Genomic DNA, 24,263 nt, shown 5'->3' on the forward strand with positions numbered 1-24,263 from the left:
TACAGGGTTTTTTGAGACTATTACGTATCACTGATAAACAAGCTGGATAATATGCCTAATTCTCTACTGGCTTGAATCTTGCTTAATCATTGACCCCTCTGCAAAGAGAGTGCCACTTCAGAATTCTCCACTTTCCTAGAATGGTGGTAGAGTTTTGCAGTCGCTTGTACTCTTTGCACAAGAAGAAATGAGTGAACAGTGTGCAAAACAGGAGAAAGCCAGTCTGCAATTCTTTTGCTGTTGTATGAAAGAGAAGGTCAGTGGGCCAAAACCTAGACTTTATTTCCCCACTAGAAAATTGGGATAGCTATGCTTGTGTGATTGCAATTTCCATACAAATTAGGACTTGACTCTACTCTTCTTTAAAATTAACATCCAAATCAGGATATGAACAGTTCACATAAGCAGAATCACTTATAATGATAGTTTAAATTACTTAAATTTGGATTCCTTCATAGAGCGGTTAAAAATCTAGTTAATCCAATCTGCCATAGGGTGACTTTCATGTCTGTTTTATTTCATTTTAAATGAAGAAAAGGAAATTATCGAAAGTAAGTCATGTTTCTTTGGATACAGCAAACTAGGATCAGGCCCTTCATATCCAAGAAGTAAATAATTTCATCTTGGAAAAGTCAGTTATGGGCTACTTCTATGTGTTCTTGCTTACTAGAAGAGGCATCCGCTAATATAAGTGGTTATAGTCCTATTGAAGATATGACAATATAGATTAACAGGATTGGGCCTGTAGTTCACCAGGAGCAACAAATCTTGCTATATTGATCTTCTGAGGTCATTTGGAGATACAGTAATTAAATATCCTTTCACAGAATCATAGGGTGGTTTGTTAAAGATCATCTAGTTTCAACCCACCTGCCATGCGCAGGGACACCTCACACCAGATTAGGTCACTCAAAGCTCTGTCCAGCCTGGCCTCCACTTCCAGGGAGGGGGCATCCACAACTTCTCTGGGCAGCCTGTGCCAGTGCCTCACCACCTTCACAGTGAGGAACTTCTTCCTTACATCTAAACTGAAATCTACTGTTTCAGTTTAAACCCATTACCCCTTGTCCTACACTCCCTGACAGAGTCCCTCCCCTTCTTTCCTGTAGCCCCCTTTAAGTACTGGAAGGCTGCTATAAGGGCTCCCTGAAGCCTTCTCTTATCCATGCTGAACAAACCCAACTCTCACAGCCTGTCCTCATAGGGGAGATGCTCCAGCCCCCTGACCACCTTCATGCCCTCCTGGGGACTTGCCTGAGCAGATCCATGTCCTTCTTATGCTGAGAACCCCAGAGCTGAAGTAACAGAACAGACTGGGGAAGCCCCAACTCTTCCCATTTTGATCACTGATTGAGGTAGGAAGGCAATGGGAGCTTCAGCTGGACTTTTCTCTCCTGGCCTACTATTAGCTTTTAAAAACCAGGATAATAACAACTTCTCCAATAGGTCTAAACAATGATTTGCTGTGACTCCTGCTGAGGATGCTCACGGCTGGGAGAGTGTGCATGTGCAGACAACAGGAATTTTGCTGTGCAAAAGGAGGGTGCAGAGTGGAAGTTTTATAGCTCTGCGCATCCTGTGCATACACACGTAGCTTTTACATAAAGAGACAAAGATATCTTTATCTGCACGACAGATAGACAAACAGACTGACTGACTTCAAACTTGCACTTTCAGTAGGGATTTTTTTTCCCCCCATCTCCGGGTACTGCTTTTCAAAACTGCCTGAGGCTACAGTACAGCACCTCAGATCCCCAAGGCCCATTGCCTGGCTCCTAATAGCCACTCTCCATCTGTGTCACATGAACAGCTGATGAGATAGCTCCAGTGTCTGTATTTTGGAGAGCATATCCACCCAGGTTAAAATGCTGGGGTTGCCAAGGAGCAGTCAGAAGCCATTAGTGTTTGTGAGAATTTGCCTTGCAGCAGTTCCTTGGCATAGTGGAAAGTGTGTGTGTGTGTGTGTGTGAGAGAGAGAGGGGTAGAATGTGGGGGGGAGGGGGCAATGGAAAGGAGCGCTTTCTAAATAACCAACATCTTGCAAAAGCGAACAGTTGGTTACAGCATATAGGGCTTCCATAAGCTCTTCGATTAGTTTGCTGTGATTCGACTCTCCTTTCTCTATCGTTAACGGAAACAAACACACAAAAAAAAAAAAAGAAAAAAAGGCATGAGAAAGAAAGCAGTGACTTCAGGGTCTTGCTCTGGTGTTTGGGCAGATGGAAAGGAGCTGCTCTGCCTTGGGGCAGGGTGGTTGTAATGAAGTGGCCTGTCAGTCTGTAAATAGTGAGGGTCATCTCTTCCATGTGATGGAGGGTATCGCATTGCAGTGAAAATGGAAATGTCAATAAAATTAATCTTCTAGCTCTTTGCTGTGGCTTTTTCTGTCTCTCTGGTCCGAAAGGGTTGGTTTTTCAGAGGGGAGGCAGTGGAAGAAGGGTGATCTGGCACGGGAGGGAAGATGGAGCTGAAATGCAGATTTTGAAGCAAATGGGCTATATGTAGCAGCAATGTATTTCGTTTAGTAGCACTACACAGCTAGACAAGGCTATAGGAATTAGCTCATGAATCTATAGCATTCCTCAGGAAGCTATGGAGCGTCTAGCTCAGGCTACATTGAGCACAGAGTTTATTGTTTTAGGCTTTCTTGGACAAGGTTTTTACTTAGCATGGGATTTATGGCATTTACTGCTAATGAATGTCTATTCTTAAATTACAAAAACCACCGTCTCAGCACAATTCCCAGATGTCCTTCCAGGACCTCAGCTTCTTAAACACCAGCAGGGAGCATAAACTCTCCACTTCTCTGTTTTCCTCTTTCGTGTGGCTCCGGGCTAATGATGTGTAAGGAAAACACAGCAATCTATAAAGTCTCAGTGCTGTCCCAGTATTCTTCATTTATTTTGCATTTGATTATGTCACAAGTCGGATCTTGTTTCTTTCCTTTTTTTTAAAGTTATTAGTTCAAATATTAATGTAGGAATATGGCATATATTGCTGCTCTTGATTGATGCCTTCCCAAAAACAGGAAGACGTGCTCGTATGAATTTTAAGAAAGTAGGGGTCCTGCAATGCCTTGCCAGAAGAGTTTTTCAGATACATAATTTAGATGCCCTCCAGGCAGGCTTTCAAGGCATTTTTGCTGGAGGGCAAGAAAAAATAACTATGACTGTTAAAAGTAAATGATTTTTGCTAATGCACAATTAATGCCAGGGAAAAGCATAGAAGAGAAAGATGTTGATGGAAAGTTCTGATTAAGTGAGAGCTCTACCTTGATGTGTGTCTTTTTCTTTCTTTTTTTTTTTTTAATGATACTAATCACTGATGCAGAGATGTAGAAGTTTTCATGTCATGCAAATGCTGTATGCAGGGTCACACTAGGTGTACGTGTTTGTGCGTGCGTATGTGTGTGTGTTGGGAGGTGATGGTTATGGGGAGGGGCTCATCTGACAGTGTGTTATGTGCACTGAACGGTGACATGGTTACTGCCACCTCTGTAGAGGGCCTTGAATATATAGACTACAGAACATTTAACTTGATTACTTATAGTATGTATTCAGAATAGTTGTAGGGACGCATTTACAGTGAATGGGTTTTCTTGTGGCAGGTTTTCCCACACTGAATCCCATAATTGACAAAGAACTATTGCACTATGTCAAGCACACAATTATAATTGAATTAATGATATATGCATGTGTGAAATGCAAAATTAGTATTTGGAGAGACATGGTTTCTAATTTTTACATATTTGTATCAGCACTCGTATATAATGAGAAACTGTATGTGCCTGGTCTAGCAAATCAAAATATAACTGTGGTAATGTCTTGGTAATTAATGGTACTGTTTGGCCTCTATATTTTGTTTGTTAAATATCTCCTCCTTCCTGTTTTTCTCTTTGTTGCAGGAGATGGTTTAGACAACAGTGTAGCCTCACCTGGTACAGGGGATGACGATGACCCAGACAAGGACAAAAAGCGTCAGAAGAAAAGAGGCATTTTCCCCAAAGTAGCAACAAATATCATGAGAGCGTGGCTTTTCCAGCATCTCACAGTAAGTGGTGCCCCAAACCAAAATAGATTTCTATTTGTGTGCCTAATGAGGTTTATTCATTGTTATTAGAAATCAATTGTCCCCATAATTTTTGGACCATTATTAGGGCTCAATTATTGTTGCTTCTATTTTTTTTTCATATATTATTTTTTTTGGCTCTTGGAATCATGACAAATCTGAAAGAAACCTATATATGTGTATATATACACACACATACACACCTATAGAGAGACAAAGAGAGAGTACAAAGCCTTAGCACGGAACATCTACATAGAAATTAACCAATTTTTGCTTTGAACCATTCAAAATGTTGCTAAGGACAAAAAAAAGAGGGTGTTCTTGCTATAGCATATCTGAAGCTCTGCCTTCTGGATTCTTTGCTGTTGGCCTCTGTTTACACAAACTCCCTACGTATGTGGTGCAAGAGAGAGCCCTTGTCTGTGTGTGCTGACATGCACTGGGGATGTTAGAGAAGTCAAAGCAGTAGCTTGTAAACTTGTCATTGTTGTTTTCGTGAGAAATATAGAAAGCCTACGGGTTCCGTAATTCTTCCATTGCGTAACAGAGAGAATAAGTAGCTTTTTAGCTTCTCTTGAAGTCCATTATGTTAAAAGTTAGCCATATTCATGTTTGGGGGGAGGGGAGAGAAAGATTAAATATGTGAAAAAGCAATGCTTTCCATGGGCTATGTTTATCCCCCTACTTGCAACTGGGTTTATGTGTTGGTGTTCCGTTGACTATTATAGCTTCACTTAGGCATCAAAACATGGTTCCACAGAAAACCTAGTAACACTCGTAGTTTACTTCATGTGGGATATAACGGAAACTGGTAAAATTATAAATTGATTTTCCTTTTCCTTTTGCTGTAAAATTGTTTCTTGATAAGGCTTAAAATGCTAACTGTTATTAACTACCTCTTCTTCTACCAAAGTTTTATAAATTTCCACGGTAGCTGATGTTGGTTACAGTGTAATGATTTCAGGACAAGGTACCCGATTTATTTATGATAGGGACTATCGAACTGCTCTGCTAGCAGCACAGCTAAAGGGGGGGAGCGATAGATCCACATTTCTAAACCATCATTTTGATGTAAGGACATTAGTAGCAAACTAAGGTGCATTGATCTGGCCTGTGGGGTCAGGATTAGCTGGAATAGCCAGTGTCTCTGCTGGAGCAGTGGTTATTCCTGCCTCCCAGCTATGGCCATTTCAAAGGTCAGGTGCCCTGTACCCACTTGGCTCAGAGGAATTAGACAGAACATGAGTCTCTGGGCTGATTACTTAACCAAAGACAAAATAATGAGTCCTAAGCAAATACTGACTAATTGAAAGGGCTGTAAATCCATTACATATTGGTCAGGGATAATCAGGAGTATTTAATCACTTTTATCTATTCAGGAGCACTGAAGCTGCAACAGCAAAGCCCTGAACCTTGCCATGTGCTTATTATTCTCATCATTATCAAAATTACTTCACAGCTGTTCTTTGCTACATCACCTCAGCTGGAGATTTACTAACCTGTAAAATGTTTTTAATTTGGAAGTCGAGTGAGTGTGAGTGGAGAGTTTTTCATTTAGCTGTAGGGTATCTTTAGAGGAGTAGTACAGGCGGGCAGCAAAAAGCAGGGCCACAAATAAACCAGTTTGTTTTGTATGTCTCCGTGTTAACTCCATCTCCTCTTATGAAACTTGTGATATCTTTTTTTTTCCCCTCTGTGCTTTCCTTTCTCACGTGTTCCTTGAAAGCATTCAACACATGCTTATTAAACAGTCAACTGCCTCTCTCTTCTCTTGAGGAAAGTACTCCTGGCTTTTTGAAATCCCTTTTGCTTGTTTCCATCCTCTCTCTCCTGACCCTCTCCATCCTGCATGAATTGAGGAAATTTGCTGTCACTGGTGAGGATGGCCTCACAAAAATCAAATTAAACTAACACAAAAAAGCACCAAACCTTTTACCGTCCAATCTTTAATGAGTTTGCAGGTGTTGAAAGATTTACTGTGCTGTAATTCTCAGACCTGCAAACTGATAATGGAGACCCCTGCCCAGTGCAATGTAAATTCAGAAAGGTTCTTGCCATAAACACATGCAGGGAAAGAAGAGAACTCTTTGCTTTTAAAGATCTTGCACTTTTTCTCAAATTAGCTTGTCCATTCAAAGCACAAAGCTGGCTCAGCCAGAACAGGGGAATCTGTGATGTACAATTTTATTGTTTCAAGTAAATATCTTTACAATGGTGGTCCATGATTCAATGTACATTCCTTCATTACTACTCTAAACTTATTTCAAATTGGTTTGTTCCTCCTTTGTGCTGTATGACCTGTTCTTGTATTACAATAATCCCCTGATGTACCCTTTTTTCTTTCTCTCTCTCTTTTTTTTTTTAAAGAAACTAATTGAATTATCTCATTATTTTAATTTGTTAAGCAAATGTATTTTACATCTCAGGATGTGTTCTTAAAGAAGGAGCTGCTTAGGCTTTGCCCCCTGAATGGGCCATTGGTACATTTTGACATTCATGCATTCATTAAGGAGAGGAACATAAAAGAGCTCTCGTTTTATTTTTTTTTTCAAACACCCAACCAGCATGGAGCAACTTTTCCATAAGCCACAGGGGTCTCTCTACATATGTTCTCAACTGCAAGCCATTGTCACCTATTCTGAATACCTCAAAAGGACAAATAAAATACTAAAGGCCAACTGTAGCAATTGTTAGCTGTTAGTCTCAATATGACAAAAATCATTAACCTCTGGTTTCCCTGGAAGGAGAGACAGAGGCAGTCCATGTCTTATGGCATGGATTAAACTCAAAATTCCTTTAGACTGTCAAATCCAGAGAAAGTAACTTGGTTTTGACTAATTGTATTTACTTACAATTTTAAATAAAATGCTATTTTTTCCTTTATTCAATCAGTTTGCAAACTCTTAAGGTTGCCATTTTTAAAAACTGAATTGCTTAAGTGGCTTTTTTGAAGAGACAGGCACTTGAACTCTGATGTAGAGTGAATTTATCTGACAGGCTGTGTCTTTCTAACCCGTATCACAGCTTCCATTTTCAGTAACTTTAATTATGTTTGAAATAGGATACACATGCATGTTTTTATTGTTGGAAATCAAATGCAAGGAGTAGGAGCTTCTGTCATGTTCTTGTTCACTTACTGAGCTCTGTCTTACATTTGGAATTACAACAGTACCGGAAGATGAAAGATCTGAGGATGAATTGGTTGGAAATGTGTATGCTTTTTCTGGATAACATCCAGTGTTTAAGAAAGTAGAGGAAATCCTAGTCTGGTAGTATAAGCTTTTCAATAGTACATAAAGATTACAACATCAGAAAGGTAAACCTGACATTAAGGCTGTTTTTATTTGAGTTCAAAGGTGGTTAAAGAAAAGAAACAGCAAGAAATCTGACCCAAGCCGAGAGTTTATTCATAGCTTTGGAAGACTCCTTTTCCTCTATGCCAAGGAGTCCTTAGTACACTCAATTAGCCTCTCAGACATCTCTGCTTTCCTCCCTCAAGTGCTCCCCTATTTGCCCTGCAAAGAACATATTTGATCACTAAGTGAAAACAGGAAGTGCTCAAATGTATAGACACCTCTAGCTTACACCGATGTTGAGATTAGGATTTCTTACCAGCAACTATACAGAGCTGACCCCCCTTCTCCAGTGCCCTTCTGAATGACGGAGGACCTTTAAAACGTATGTATGTAATCAGAAGAGAGCAAAGTTATAAAGGAAGTAATTATACCATTCTACAGACTTGTATCGCTGGTAGCTCATCCCTTTCTGCACTAGAGTGTATTGAGGACTATACTTTTGCTGCATTCAACATTTTTTACCCTGTTCTTTTAGAGAGGTGGTAGAACAGAGACACACTTATTCTTCAACACTTACCTGGAGTGTTGCCCTTTGTTAAAATTCTGTTTTCATAGCTTCTTTTGTTACAGTCTGTAACAAGATGTCTACCTTAACTAAAAGTACCAGATATACCAATGGTAGCCTGCAAGCTCAATATTTTTTATGATAGTGGCAGATTCCCAGCTGCTGATATTTGGGATAGCTCCCCTGAAGTCAGTGGTATCAAGTGAATTTTTTGATTTTTTGCTAGCTGAAGTTCTGTCTCCTAACATTTGTTTGGGCAGTGTCATTTTAGCCTGATTTCAACAATCTTCTGGCTGAAAATCTTGATCTTTACACAGTCTCTTGTAGAGTAGATTTCTCGTTCATCTGCTTCAGTGTCAGGCTACAGTGAGTTCTGCTGGAATGTTTTAAAATGAACCAGCCACAGCTTTTGTACTTACTCAAACTAATTTTCTTAAGTTGCTGTATTCAAGTGGCCAGATTAGGTAATATGAATAGTCGTACTGAAATAGAGTTTTTATTTTCTGTATTTATGTGGATGTGTCTGAGGATATAATGTATCTCTATCATTTTTTGATGAATTGCTTACCAAGGCTTCTATACAGGGCAGCTATTTTATTTAGTGATGAGATTTAATTCTAGATGAATGTTGTCAACAAAAGCCAATCTTGGAGCAAGCTTTAAGAACAGCTGAAAACATCTCACCTTCATAAATATCTTCTCCTATATCTTGATTTTAGGAATAATACCTAAAGGAGGGTTGGGAACATAGCTTGCTATTGCACTCCACACTGAACAGCTTACTCTCATATCAAATATAGAAGAACAGCTTTCCTCAGAGTCTTGATCTGGGAGAAGCATTCCTCACATTGCTGGTTTTGTCCTACTTTAAAAAAACCACAAAGCCAAACCAGAAAATACAACAGACCTTTGTCGGGTTAAAATGGTCACAAGAAGGCTAGGCAACTCATGAAAATACAGGAGTCTGAAGACCTTGTGGTGAATTTTAGTGCTTGTGTTGGACTGCATGGTAGCATGCTGTATGCTCCTGGGGTACGCGGGGGAGATGGACGATGTCCTCTGATTCTCCTGTAAAATTACCTGCATGGCTGCCATTTCCACATCAGTGCACCACGTAGTCAGCGGGTTGGAGGAGCCTGAGGTGCAGTTTTATTCCAGGTCTGCTTTTTAGGCAGGACTGACTGTGTGCTGACTTTGCAGCCAGGTAATAAGTTGCCTTCTGGTATAGGACAGACCTCTCTGACTGTACAAACACTGCCCAGCTGGAAGCTGGTCCTGCAAAATAATATTGCACTCATTTTTCAGCTGGGTAAACTTTGTGAGGAGATGTTAAACGATTTCACCCTAGCGTTAAAGAAAAAACAGCATCTGAACATTAAACTCTTATGACCTGTGGTCCTCAAGGTGATGGAGCTGTACATGTTTGTACCCCAAAGTTGCTTTTGTAGCTCACCAAATTAGCTGGTGGCCACTGCTGGCATTTGTTGTTATTGCTGGCAGTGGTGTAGCCCTGCCAAACGTCACCGGTATCCCCCTCCTGCCTTGCCTGCCTGGGCTACGGTGTCACCAGCCGGGACAGAACGAAACGGAAATCTTTCTCAAAATGCCTCTGCTGATCCCAGGCTGAAAGGTCTCATCCTCCAAGCGCTCCTAGTCCTCGGCAGCAAAATCACTCCTAAGGATTTACTAACAAACCTAAAGCTCGTATACCTTTTAAACGCTGCAATCTTAAAAGAGCTGAAATGGGGTGGGGGTGGGGCTTTGTTTGTTTTAAAAATGGAATCTGAGATTAGATCTGACATTTCTACATCCACCCCCTACAGAAGAGGGAACCTGGGGTCATGGGGTGTGTGGGCCTCAAAAGCTAGCTTTGTCTGGGAGTGGTTAATCTAATCATTGTTACATAGACATCTGTTATTTCTTCTGAAAAATTGATGCTTTTGTGACACAATGATCCATCTATTTAGTACAACAGCCTGAGTAATTAAATTAAAAAAAGAATATTTTTGCGGGAGCATGTATTATAAAACTGCCATACCTCCTCGTACCAGTGAAAAGGCTGGGGAGAGGGAGTGGGGGAGAGGGAGAGGAGTGCTTTAAGCCCTGCATTGTTTTCTGCTGGCTGGAGGAAAACATCTGTGAATTGTTTGAACTGAACCTTAGCAGGGACTGTCTGAATCTGTGTCATCTCTGTTTAATTTCAGGAAATGATGTCACAGCGCATTAAATAACAATGCTGCGTGATTTATTTTTACTTGTACATGCTGTCCTAAGCATTTCGGTTACATGGCAGTGTTTCCAATTAAGTGCAAGCTTTCGGTTTTAAAAAATATACTCAGTAATGGGTTTTTTGGGGGTTGTGGTTTTTTTTTTTGGGGGGGTGGGGCATGGGTATGGGGAGGCTGGGTATTTTAGGGGGTCAGCAGGGTTCAGGGCTGTCGGAGGGCTCCGGGCCCATTTGTCATGTGCTTATTTGTAGTTGGGACTAGATGTCAGCGCTCTCGTCACCCGTGGCAACCTCCAGGACCGTGGGTTTATTACAAAGCCTGTCTGGGGGAGAAAAAAACCTAAATATTCCGAACCGATCCATCAAAAGACCTATTAGATAGTTATAGTCAGGCCTGCGTACTGTAGCTTCTGCCTTGATCAAACTTTCTGCACTCCCCCTTCTTCTGCAGAAGAATAGAGGACATAAGTCAATTCTGTCTGCCATCTGTCGCCTCTCTCCCCGCTCCTCAAATTAAAGAGACAGTCTGAAATTTAAATAATTGGATACAATCACAGGAAGCCCGCCTGGAAATTATTACATATGCATTCAATTTTTTTAAATTTTTTTTTTTTACTTCTCATTTTATTTTGAAGGGGGGTTCTTTATTGTACTTCTTCAGAGATCAAAATATGTTGTGTGTTTCAGCTTCAAAAATAGCATTCTGAGAAATACTGGATTTGCAGTGTCACCAAGTTGTTATCTAATAAGATTGCAAGTTATATATAGGGTGAAATTCACACACACGCATTACACACATACACACCCCCTTCACCCCCCCCTCCCCCCTCCCCAGTCCCAATCCCTGAACTGTGAATCCTGCAAGGGACAAGCCAATGCAACTCATCACCCCTCCCCTCTGGCTCCCCCTTCCCTTCCCCTTCACCCCCTTTCCCTCCCCAAACCTCTGGCAGGGTGAGGGGCTGCAGCAAAGTCCTTTCAAAGCGCTACTGGGATGATTTAAGCTCCTGAACCTATCTAGAGCTAGTTACGTTATGTAGTTATGCTTTACCTTCAACTCTCCTGTTTTACTTTCACCGCCCTGCCTGTTTTTGCCTCCTCCTCATCAACAGGCAACACAATGTGTCAGGACTGAGGCGAGGTGAATTTCATTCATGTGGCATATGAGGTCAGCCACTGCCAAACCATCAGATAACGTGGCTGGATGTTACTTCCCAATTTAATATTTTACCTGCCATTTCCAAACAGGGAATTGTTGAGAACAGAGTGTAACAAAAAAACGTGTGCATGATTTTAGGTGAGGCTTGATTAAAAAGCCTCAGCTGAGCACAGCCTAGCAAAAGATAGGATCAGCCACTGCTGTTTTCTGGCTGTCATTGTCAGATTACAAAGCTTTGCAGAGTCAGTATAGGAATTAAGTGAAAAGAAAAGAGGAAAGAATACTAAAGTCCAAGTAATGAATTCCTTAAAGTAATTGAAACAAGGAAGTAGCAGTGACAAGAATGCAGTTATATGGAGTTGTGGCTTCAAGACTCGCAAGGTAAAAGGATTTAACCAAAGCACATGCAAATATCGTGTTTAAACACTCCAAGAACATTGCGCTAATAAATGTTGTGCACTGTAGCCTTTGAAAATCAAGATCACAGCCAACTAGAGGTGAGAATTCTTTTGAGTATCTTCGAGTTCCACTACCTAAAACAGTTGTAATCAGAAAACTCATAGTTCTCCCATTCTCTATAGAGTGTGTACATGAGAATATGTATGTATAAAATATAGTTTTAGGGGGAAAAGCAATTGCTGTTGCCCACGCAAAGTGATACTGCCTCTCAGTTTTGCCTCAGGACGTGTTTATTTAAGACCTTCCTTTCAAGATCCATGAGCAGAGTAATTGGTTTCAAAGAAGTTTTCTGTAAAATTAGAGTTATAGTCTAAAAGAAATAAAAAACAACATGTTTCTGCCAACAGTTCCACAACTGCTAAGAAATCGAGATGTCAATTCTTATTGTTGCCTAATGAAGAGAGTAGTTTATGGCAGACAATATTACTTGTGGTGCTGTGGAGTTTGCCTTGAGTTAGGATACTTAGAATACCATATATTACATATTTTAGAGTTGATTGGCAGCAGTCATTTGCAATATCCAAAGCAATCATTGACATCTTTAAAGATTTATTATTGTCTTTAAGCATAATGGCAATACAGTTTTCATGCTTTTACATTTGCTATTTTTATTTTTAACTGCTAGCCCCAAATCTGCCAGAACTAATTTCAGTTGTTTTGTCTAATACTGGATGATAGGTTGTCAACTCACTGTATAATGCTGTAAAGATTTTTTTTAAATCTTGATTTTACCTTTCTATGATGGCAGTTCAAAACATGCATTTTATTTGCAGCAGTTGACTGCTTATGTCCATAAAATGTTTAACATCTCATGACATACTCTTGCAATCTCAGCACAATGTAAATAGCAACAAATATTTTATTTTAGTGTTTAAAAAAATCGACATATGTTAATTTGTTTAATTAATCTGTAGGAATTTGGCTATCACCTGAATCAAACTTGTATTTGGTCTGAGGTGTATTTTAAAGTGGCAGCTTGATATTCTAAATCAGATACACTATGGAAATACTATGTAACTGAACTGCATAGCAATGGGAGAGCTCCTGTTCATTTTATTAATGTATATTAAGTATATAAAAGGAGTTGGTTTTTGTACAATCGTGGCCTGCCTAGTCTAGACTATTTTGAAACTTGTTATGCCAATTAAAAAAAAAGCCTAAAGATGATGTAAGCTGCATTGTTAGTTGATATTCTGTGAACGTACATGAATCTTATAAAAGAGTTCTCTTTCCTCCCAGGTAAGGTAAAAAATTCAGGTTTAATTTCTCTGTGTTCAAATATTTGCAGATAATTCACAGATTAGTTCCTGACAGTGTGTACTTCTCAGTCCTGCTTCCATTAATTCTAGTGGAATTCTGATCCCTTTGAAAAAGGCTGTACAAGATTAAGCAATAAAATAATAATGGAAGACAAACAAATACAATTTTATGTCTTAATAAGTGTTAAACACTGTAGCCACTTTATCCACAAATTATACTTAAATAGTCTTTCAAGGGTCCCCTATTTTATGACAGAAAGACGTATTTCTTGAGTGCTCAGCTATTTCTGAACACATTTTCTTGTGGCTTGAGCCTTCGCTACTGTCCCCAGGATGCTTTAGCACACGTGAGCTCTGGCAGGCGTGGGGAGATGCCAGGTCTGTTTCTAGCTGTGACTGTGTCAAGACTGTGCCTCAGTTTCCCTGTTTAAACAGTACAGCATAATGGTGATGGCTGCTTTTTGGAGTGCTTTTGATACTTACAGATGAAAAACCTCTGCGTGAGACCTGTGTCTTATACTTAACATCAGCTGAATTACAGAGGCCTGTGCTTCTGTTGTGGTTTTATCCTGCTGCTGAGCTAGAACGACAGTCAGGCAATGCTTGTATGAATACTTGAACTTCTGTAGACTTTGAAAGTTCAAGATGATTTTCCCTTTATGAAGGATCATTTAATACAAAATTAAGAGTGTTCTTTCTAGTCTACATGGTAATTGACAGCATTTAATTGCTGCAAGCTACTTCAGCTCGAGTGTCCAAGACTTGGGTTATTTTTGTTTGTTCAGGCCCTTTCCTTTTTGGTGACCTGAAGTGATTATTGCCTGCAAATGATATCAAATATCTTACCCATGAAGCAGCAAGAGAAAGACCATTAGACATCAACTGCTGGCCCAGGGGCAGGAGCGAGAGTAAGGGGACTGCAATAGTATTAACAAATGTATCTTTGTACTTCAAGAAGTCACTAGTGAATATTGCCCTCCTCAACAGCTCAGGGAGTTTCCTGGCAGGGCTTTGGCAGCTTTCCATCCAGAACTGATCCTTCTGCTGCCTCCTTTGATTCATCCAGGTGCTTCCCACTTGTGCTTGCATGAAGAAATGGGAAGTAGGATGGTGACTCAGAGTGAAGAGTAAGGGACAGAAAGGCTACTGCAATGTCCCTGGGTCACGTTGGGTTGCTCGCCACCTAAGGAGGAACGCATGCGAACAGTTGACACCTGTTTTGATAGTCCACAAATGGACTATTCAGGGATATAGAATATGAATGGAGAGAAAGGTCATGATATGTGTAATAAGAACAGGAATAAAGAACATTATGTGGTCAGAAAAGTGATGTGTGTATTTGAGGGAGTCAGCAAAGGAATGGTTCAGAGGAATACATAGGAATGGTTGCACTACTAAGTTGCAAGGAAAGTTGATTAATTAGAGGGATCACTTCTAAATCCAAGTGTTTAAAGGATATTGTGATTTCAACTGTAAAAGGATATTGTGATGATCTATTTCCGATATAAAATAGGAATATAAATGAAAACATTGATGAAAATAGGTTAGTTGTTGTGAACAACAAAAAGGAGGAAAATAATTTACTTCTCCCTTTCACTCTACTGTTTCAGTAGACTATTCCAAGAGTTGTGTTACTTGGTCTGTCTCTTTTTGATTCTGTTTCTTCCGGTTCCAAATGGATGCTTTATTGCATGAACTAACATCTCTCAGGTAGCACAGGTGCTTCCTGAGTTGGTATGAACTTCTCTGTGGATGGTAGGATGAGCTTGAGAGTTTTAGGAGAATCTTGAGAAGCCCATGTTGCTGCACATAGCATGCCTACTTACACCTCGATTTTAAATGGCCTACTTTGTGTGCGTGTGTTGTATGGTGGCCCTTAAATGCCAAGCAAACACTTCTCAGACCAGAAAAATCCCTCTACTTGGTACATATCTACCCTAGGTATTTGCAGACAATTCACTGCTACAATTAATCTTAGCTGTCCTGGCTCTGTAAAACCTGAACTTATAAACCACAATGCTCTTGGATGCAAACAAACTTCAGAGAAAAAAGGCTCTTGCCTCTTTCTCTCTCTTTTCTTCCCCCAAAGCTGTCCGTTTAGAGGGCAAAAACGCTTGCGAAGGAGATTAAATCTCACTATGAGCCAGTGCAAAACTCTATGTGCAGTGGGAAAGTAAAATGTCTACAAACAAACAAGACTGCAGAGTTTTACCAGCATGAGTACAAATAAACATAACCCTAGAACTGTTAAACTAGCCTGAGTTAAGCTTCTGGGATCTGAATCCTACTCAAAGCCCCAGCTGAAAATACCCAGTACTGCACTCTCCAACTTGATAATGCTGTAACATCCTCCGCTGCCTCCCGAACAAGCTTGCTGAGGCTGAAACTTCTTGCTGAGATGGAAAACTCTTTCAAACAAGGCCTGGGGGCTCATGAGCTTTCTATTCAGCGCTCTGTAGGCTCACTCTGTGGAAAGGTATCTTGTCTAAAAGAGGCCAAATATCACAGAACTGAGCTGGTGGGAAATTCAAACTGTTCTAAGCAAAGAAGTCAATAGAGCTACTGTAGTGAAAGGTAAAGTTCAGAGTGAGATCACGGTGTTATGATCTCATGCTGAACATCAGGACTGGTTTTTTTCTTGATAATTATGAAACTAGCCTGAGGCCAGTCTGGTGAGAGTCTAAGAAAGATACAGAAGGATGTTTGGAGAGCCTGGACTGCCAGGGCCCTTATTCCCCAAAAAAGTGTAACAGAGGCTGAAAGAAGATGAGAGAAATTAGAGCTGTATTGTTATTTCTAGTGCTTTCCCCATCCTTCCCAAAAACATAAAATCTCACCATAGACACAGAATGCGCATACTGAATCTGTGAATAAGCACAGGCCACAAGCAGAGAAGAGGAGAAATTACTGAGGGGGAGCAAAACGCCTTGCAGGAATAATGGAATTCAGCAACCAAAAAATACCCCAGTTGTTGAGACTGTAGAACAATCTCTGGAAGTGCCTTTGCTTAGCACTTTTGAAACTAGACTCAAAAAAAGCACTTGAAGAAATACTGCTGAGAAACATCTTGCATTCCTGGGGTTACACTAAAGCAGTGTTGCCTGAAGCATTTCTCATATTTCCACGTTTTCTTATTAATGGTTAAAAACTGAAAAATATCTTGAAATTAGAGCTGTTTTCAGAAGGAAACCTTCCCAAATTCGGCTTCCTTCAGGTTTAATTTTTGTTGTATTCATTTCAGCTTTTAAAATGACATTTCATTTATCTGTCAGTGAAAAAATTATTGTAAAATTAACTTACAAAGTCAAACTAGAAATGAGCTTGAGACCCAAAATAAGGAATTAATCTTAAGAGAAACATTTAATTACTGTTCCTTCAGGCACTGGGAGTTTGAGTGTATGCTCTACATCAGCCAGGCTTTGGCTCTGTCAGACCAACAAAGGCAGTAAGTTTATATTGAAGACTTTATTTTAAAAACATCTTCCTTTCAGATATTCAGAGACTGTGTCACGATGCATATGCTACTCTCCATTCACAGCATGTGAACTTGCACAAATACTTGGGGAAGGTGTAATTCTGAAATCAGCCCTTACTCAGCTTAGGGTTCCCCAATGCCTCTGGCATCTGCTCCAACATTACCTCTGTGAAAAGTTGACCCAAAACTTGTTTGAGCATTCAAAATATACATATATTTTTAAGAACACAGATCCAATGCAAATTTGACATTAAATTAGGTTGATTATAGCTTTACACAGAAATTTGAATGCTGAAACAGGTGAAAACCATGGCCTTTTCACCTGATTTTCACTTACGGGCTTTTATAGCTATTTAACTTCATGATTCAAAACAAAGCTTGAGCCCTCAGAGGGGCAGAATGACCCCAAGAAAATATTGACTGAGTGCCTGCTGATTCAGACTGCTGAATTTCACACACAACTTTCCTCAAAAGCATCAAGAAGAAAGATATTGTATTTTGAATTTAAAATGAAATTTTGCTCTTGAACACTACTTCATAATAATGTAACTGTGGGGTTCCACGTTTGTCTCAATGACTTCCAGATCAAATGAGCTCAGTTTGCACAGCAGAAAAATGTTCTTTTTTTTTTTTTTTTTTTTTTTCCCTTTTCCCCATCATTGCCAGAATTACGAATTTAGCCTGGGATCTGAGATCCAAGTTGGATTCTCTCTGGCTCATTTATTGGCAGTCACAAGGATTATACAATAACAGTAATGTTGCAATTACAATAGTAAATCTATGCAATTACAATAATAAATAGACGATGGAGTGGCCAGAATAAAGTCTGGTTTTCTTTCCTATAGCTAGGCTGGCTTTATGAAGAAAAATAGCACAAACTTCTATTATGTTTTTAAGTCAATGGCATTTTTTGTCAGCAGAGAATCAAATGCAGTTCAGACACAGAGGGACATAAATCTGTTCAGTAAGTCAGTTACTTTTCAGAACACCGCTGCTTGGTTTTGGTATATTCTCCTTTGGGGAGGATTTTTTTCTGTTGGGCTCAGTCTAGTGAGTCAAGCCTGTTTGGAAGATTTTAAAAGAAGTGAAGTGACAGGGCAAAGATATCTTTTTCTCACTCTTAGTTATTCTTCTCAGGAATGGGCTTGTCTATCTATTTTAAAGATGCCATTGGCATGAAGTGCCTTTTGTACGATTTTGATATACACAGTTTGGAAATTACCTGCATGAGAAAAGGGAGCGTTCTGTGGCTGCACTTTGAAATCCTTCAAGCCCAAAAGCAGCGAACACTGACCTTTGCTCTCTGAACAGGGAGTCTTCTGGCACGAAGCTGAGTTTTCCTACTGCTCTTCAGAACTGTAAATAATGTTAGGACACCCTGAATTCAGTGTGTGCAGCACTTTACATTACTATTGTGTATCTTAAAATAAACAACATTGCAAGCTGTTTATTTTGGTGTTACTATGTATGCATTTTTTAAACAGTGGTTTCTTAAACAAACGGCTCTGTTCCCACAGCACTTAAAAGCTGCTGTTTGCTCGTTGTGGTTTTTGGGTTTTGTCACTTTTGTTTTGATTATTTCTGAAAATCACACTCGAGGATACAGAAGACAGGAGTAAGTTGTACTTGATCCAAACAAATGCTTCATGTCACAGCTTTTTCTTTATGCCAGCTTTTGCCATGTTCCTAGTCGAAATAATAATTTTGGTTTAGATCAAACTCACAGATCACCAGTACTCCAGATTGGATCAAACTGTCCTCAGATGTGTTTCTGCAGGCCTGTGAGGCCATGCATTTGTTGTCAGAATTTGACCCTAAGATAGTAAAATTGTTTTAACAGCATTTGTACTGATTATTTATTGCACAGCAAAACAAGCGGTGTGGAGGATGAAAATTTAGGAAGTTGAGGATTGAAATGCTGACAAAAGATTGATGGAAAAGCTGTTATCAAAGCCATCAACCTTCTGAGCCATATTGCCATAGATTTGTGGCCCTCTACCTGCCCAGGCAATGCAGAGGACCCTTGCTGGTCTGTCACAGTTCTGCTGGAGAGTTGTGTGTCCCGCACTGCTTTTTCGTCTCCAGCAGTGAGCTTTCAGTGGTGGCTGTGCTGCTTGCTATGCCACATACACTATTCACAGAACTTGGTGTATTTGGCTAAATCTCAGTAATAAGGATTAGGAATACACTTCCTATTTCTCTCTCCACTCACTCTCCCCATCTTTATAAAAATGGCTATGGTACTGCGTGTTTGTGATAGAAATTCTACAGGCGATTTGTTCCATTTTACCCGTTTTTCCTAGGTCATCCTCAGTTAGTTCATTTTGCTGGGAAACAAAATCTGAGTCTGTGGAATTGTGTCTTATGGGGCTAAGAAGTCAGAGGATCTCTCTGTGTGGATGTTGCTCCGTTACAAGGAACACTAAGGACAGCGTAGCAAGGCCACCATCACATCTCTCTTAACAGAGGCAACTGTGATAGGTTGGGAGTCGTGTGTTGTTGAAAATATGTTGTCATCTTAGCACCTTCTGCCACTCATTTCTGAGTGAAAGAGAGCGTCTGGGCAGTCATGAAAATGCTGGGATGATTCCTGTGTGGAAGAATTTTAACAAGAGAGCTTTAACCGACCTGGGAGTTGGCACTGGATGGTATTTGGTGCCGAACTAGTCCCCAGCCAGCCCCAGGATCAGAAAGCCACAAGCAGAAGGTTTTGGTTTCCTCAAGCTTGATCACAGCTGAGAACTGAAACCAAATTATTCATTTGTAGAACTTGTAAAGGCTGGATGTCTTTTTGCAACAGAAAGTAATCTCTTCACTCAACTGCTAATTGCCCCATGATTTTAATCAAGCAAGATTCTTAGATAAGGAAAATAAATGTTTGAGAAAAATTGTGAGTGGAGTTCTTTTCCAACTTGTGTTGACTATAAAGCAGTTTGTCCTCCTTAATTATGGTCTTCAAAGATAAACAGGTTGAAGGGAGTGTTACAGTCTTTGGCACAAATACAGCATATTTCAATGGTTTGTTGAGCAAGTTGTGTGCTTTTGAGAAAGAAAGAAATAAAAAGTTGCTTGTATTTTTTAATATAGTTAAGATTTTTTTGTTTGTTTATAGCTCAGCAGGTGTTGATTTTCAGTGTTGATGTGTACAGTCCTTTGCCTCTGGACTTCGACACGCTGAATGACCCTTAATCTCTCAGTAGAACTAACTCTGTGACAATTAAGCATGAGAGAAGCATTAGATAGAGACAACTGGCCAACAGCAGAGCACTTGTACTATGTCATTCTAACTCCTGAGGGAGGACAGTACAATATACTTGTGTTCCCCAGCCTTTCTATTGACTCCTAACCTTTTCATCTCATTTGAATCTAATATTCCATTTTTTTTTTCCTTTTCACCTGCTGATTATTTTTTCTCCCAATCAGCCCTACCACAAGTCTTCCAGGACCTTCTCTTCTGCTTCTTCTCTCACTGAGATATAGATTAAATCTGCTGCAATGTTAATGTGTACATTTAAAAGAGTTTTGCACACTTTTTGCAGTGTTAATACTATGTCAACACCCTAATTTGTGACTGAGATTATTAACGTCATTTACATTTGTAGGTGAATATTGCCCCTCTTCTGAGAGACAGAAGATAGCAGAATGATTAGCATTTTTAAAACACTGTTAGTAGAAATGAAAACCACTTAGCAGCAGAAAAGTTTTGTGAGAAGGAACAGGTAATGTTAAATATTTTAAAAGCACTTTCACAGATGATTTTTTTTCTTAGTTTTGACTAAATAAAACCTACTTTATTGGCCAGACCAATGGTCCACCGAGCCAGATAAGGGTCAGCAGGAGGTTGTTATGGGGCCAAGAAATGATGCAAGTATAGGACAATCCCAGAAGGCCCAGTATGTCTTCCAAGCTTCTGGTGGGCAGAAGTTTAAAGACTTTCTGAGCTGGAAATTTATATCTAGACTGCAATGTTTAAGAGCCACTGATGCATCTACATTTTCTTTTTGAGCTTGCAGTGGACCAAACCATATATTATAGCTACAGTTGGAACGGCTTCTTTTTGGATTATTTGAATCCTTGAGGATATTTGTTAGAGTATTTTCTGACATGGAATGGGACATTTGAATAAGCCTTGCATTCCTTAATGCATGGACCTTTTTCTAAACTGTAATTTTTTATTTTCTAAAAAGAGCAGAGAGAGGGCAAGGATGTCAATTTACACTTAGTTTAAAATTAAACCTGCTTTCTTTCGTGTTTCAACAGGAAAAACTTAGCAGCCATGCAGTTTTCTTAGAAATTTTCATTAAATTTTGGGAAAATCTTTTCCCCTTCATTTGGAAGGAACCTTGATTTCACCTCTAAGACTGGTCCAGTTCTTTTCAGTATCTCATTCTCCATCGGTCTGATCCTGTTCTTCACCTGAATGGTTCTGGCAAAATAAAACACCCCTCAGCCCATGTGTCTGGTATCGTGCTTTTAAACAAATACCCCCACTGCATTCTGGTTGAAAGCAGTCATATGATTTTTGACATAAGCTACTCGTGTGCAAAGCTGAACCTTTGGTAGCTAGTTCTTGCAGACTTTTTTTTTTTTTCTTCCTTTTTTTCCCCCCCTCCTTCTTCTTCACATGGCCCCTTTAGAGCTGCTGGAGGGCGTTGTTGAGAAGTTGCTACCGTTGATACAGTTGCTATTAATCACAGTCTGCCATGTTGTGACGCAGGTTCTAGTAACATCCCATTGAGCTGCCGTTGTATGCTGGAGGCTTACCAACAGCACTAGGCCTTTGATATTCATCTCACACCAGGATAAAGAAAATGTAGAGATTAAAAAAAAAACCAAAAAAACCCCGCAAATGGGTAAAGAACAAAAAAGGGGGAAAACATTGCAAAATCAAAACCAGGCACGCTTTCTGTGTGCTGCTTCGTTTACCATGGGAGCAGCAAAGCTATAAATCTCTGCTGTGTTGTTTGAAAATTGAACACGAGGCTGCTAAATTTATCATTCGTTCTTTGTTGTTTCTGGGTAGTAGCTGCCTGACTTGGCTGACTTTGGTTTCTGTCCCCTCCTCAATAATAATTTCTGTTGCCGTTACTGCAATACCTTAAACACGCAAATCAAAATTTTACTGAATCAAAGAATATTGGAGGATTTAGTAAAGTGCTCATAAAGGGGAGGAGGAACAAATTTGCTGCATGTTACACATCATGCTTCCTTGGCAACTGATTCCCTCACATTCATAATTACAGGATCATAATTTTTAAAAAGCAGCATGGATGGGAGGAGGGAGAGAGAACACTTCCTTTGGTTAAAGGCATTTGCAATTTTTAAAAAATGGAAGTCTTTGAAAATTTTAAAAAAAAAAGTTTACCCATATGCTCCGTAAAGATTAAACCTGGAACCTGATAGAACTGCAGTCACCTTCTTTTGTTAGCACTTCTTGTCCGTGTTGAACTGCAAAGAAAAAAAGGTGGAAAGCAAGCCTGCTACAGATGTGACTAGCTATGAATATTCATGAATGCCATTGCTCCTCCTTTTCTACGGGCATCCAAGCCATTCTGATCTCCGTCTCCCTCTTTTTTTTCCTCTTCTCTTTTCCATTCCCTTTTCCTTCCTCGAGACTGAACAAGACTGCAGTTTTATTTCAGTTACAGCCTAGTATGATACAGTTATCAGCAGCCTCAGAAGCCTTTTATTTCCATTAAAAAAAAAACAAAGGAAAAAAGAAAAAAATTGTAATTATCCACACTTTTATGAATCCACCTCCCCTTAATGTTCATTATTTAAACCAGCAGCAATTACAAGTTCAAAGGGGTTTAGAGGGCCAGCAACCCGCATAATCACTGCCAAATTAAGCGGGACTCATTCGTCACAGAAGAGTACACTCTGAGCAGTGAATCATGCATGCAGTGACAGGCACTGATTTACATAAAGACGAAATCTGTGCCCTCTAGGGCTGAGCGTTACTTTATCTCAGTGGCCCTGTGATATATGCATTTTCTTTTGGTGTTAGAAGGTTCAGAGACTGATCCGGTCTAATACATGATATTTTATTCTCGCTAGCATCACCAACACTGTTGCTAGTTCATGTATATGTGTATTTAACTAACAATAATCCAAACTTCAAGGCACTTGAGATTTTAAAAGCAAAGTTTTGGCAAGAAACCGCTTTTCTAATCTGTTACAATACTTCTGAGCCTCTTGAATTCCTTTTCTTTTTTGGCATAACCAATTTGCAGGTCAAACACTCATTCTTGAAAAAGATTACTTTGATTCTTCTCCTGCTGCATTGAGTCAACATAGTATTTTTTTAAGACATTGTAAATACTTGTATACGTACAGTATCAGAGGCTGAGACCAAATGTGTTACTTTATTCATAGTTTGCTGACTATCCCAAGACTTTTTAAGTCAATGTGTTTCCTCCAGACAGAAGTACACTATAGGCTCTGGAAGAGCTGCATCCATCAAGACCAGCTGCACCTCTGACAGCAGAAAAAGAACATTTTCTGTTCGTTAGAAAGGTTGTCCTTACCTTTACTGTGCCTCTTTGATACTGAACTGTTTAAAGATGCTTTTATTTCCTGCTTTAAGACAAAGTTCTGCTTAGTTCATTTGCCTACTCCCACTGAAGTTGCTGTGGTTACTCATGCAAAGTGAACAGGTCTTGACCCTTCAGGTAGTAAATAAATCAATGCAGAGAGTAGCTGTATTCTTATATAGTAATGAAACTGGAAAAGTAGCTTTTGAGTAATCATCACTTTAGCTTTAGCTATGTTAGCTGCAACTCTTTCCTCTGCTGCAACAGGACTATGGTGTGAGCAGTACATATTTGAAACGGTACCTAAATTTTCTCTCTTAGCAGTGGCTCATCGCTGGTTTTTTTAGGGATGCACCAGTTACAGATTGTGAAAGGTCTCCTTAACATCACGTTACTGAAAGGACTTACATTCTCAGCTGTTGCTATGACACAGCAGTGACCACAAAACATCTGGCTATGGCACCTTGACACAGAGGCTGTTTCTACACCATCTCTGGTGTAGATGAGAGGTAGCTGGAGGTGTCAGAAAGCAACAGCGGTCTGATCAGCTCCTCTTTTTAATTTGACATGCCACTGCATTGGGGACTGTGGTGTAGATCTAGCAGTGCTGGCTCTCCTCCAGTTGAGTAAGTCCGTCTGCTTTCTGGTCCCGCTAGGCCATTTCAGTGGTGAGAAAGAGTAGCAGCATACCAGAGACTGGCACAAGTGTTCCATATGTGAATGCACAAGCTCATATTTTGCACAATGTCACTTGCATATGAAAGAGATTTGTATTGCATGTGCAAATCACAGAGGAAAACGTTATTTGCATATGTCATTGCACTGCCTGTGTGAGGGATTCCATGTGCGTCTATGATGTCCTCCGCAGCACTATGCCCTCTGATAGAGACTGATGATACAGAATTCGACTCATCTGGCTAAATGTCATATAAACTTGAAACAAAGCCTAGGTGCAGAATTTTTTTATCTGTATTGGATACAGTGTGTTCAGTGAGGACACTGAAAAATTTATGGGTATAATTTAGACATATTACTAGAAAAAACTTTATGGCTGATAAATAAAAGTTGTACATTGACTCTGATATGGGTGTAATTTACACCACTGTAATATCAGATTAAATGCAAACTTGGTGAAAGGAAGATTATAACACGGACTAACAGTTTTCTCTGATAGTCTGTAAATGAAAGTGGAGCGAAGGTCAAATGATATGACAACACAGTT

The 24,263-nt window shown here is 39.8% G+C and overlaps 1 protein-coding gene across 1 annotated transcript in view; it reads left to right on the plus strand.

Moving 5' to 3' along the window:
• Positions 1 to 24,263, plus strand: part of LOC104272469 (homeobox protein Meis2) — a gene marked incomplete at its 5' end in the record, with an annotated part of 104,628 nt that overhangs the window by 42,819 nt on the left and 37,546 nt on the right. Inside the window, one exon of the mRNA XM_009867475.1 lies at positions 3,905 to 4,050. Within this exon, the coding sequence (XP_009865777.1) occupies positions 3,905 to 4,050 (146 nt within the window). The remainder of the gene's footprint in view (positions 1 to 3,904; positions 4,051 to 24,263) is intronic.

This window comes from Apaloderma vittatum, unplaced genomic scaffold, assembly GCF_000703405.1.
Source record: "Apaloderma vittatum isolate BGI_N311 unplaced genomic scaffold, ASM70340v1 scaffold10904, whole genome shotgun sequence".
Taxonomy (NCBI): domain Eukaryota; kingdom Metazoa; phylum Chordata; class Aves; order Trogoniformes; family Trogonidae; genus Apaloderma; species Apaloderma vittatum.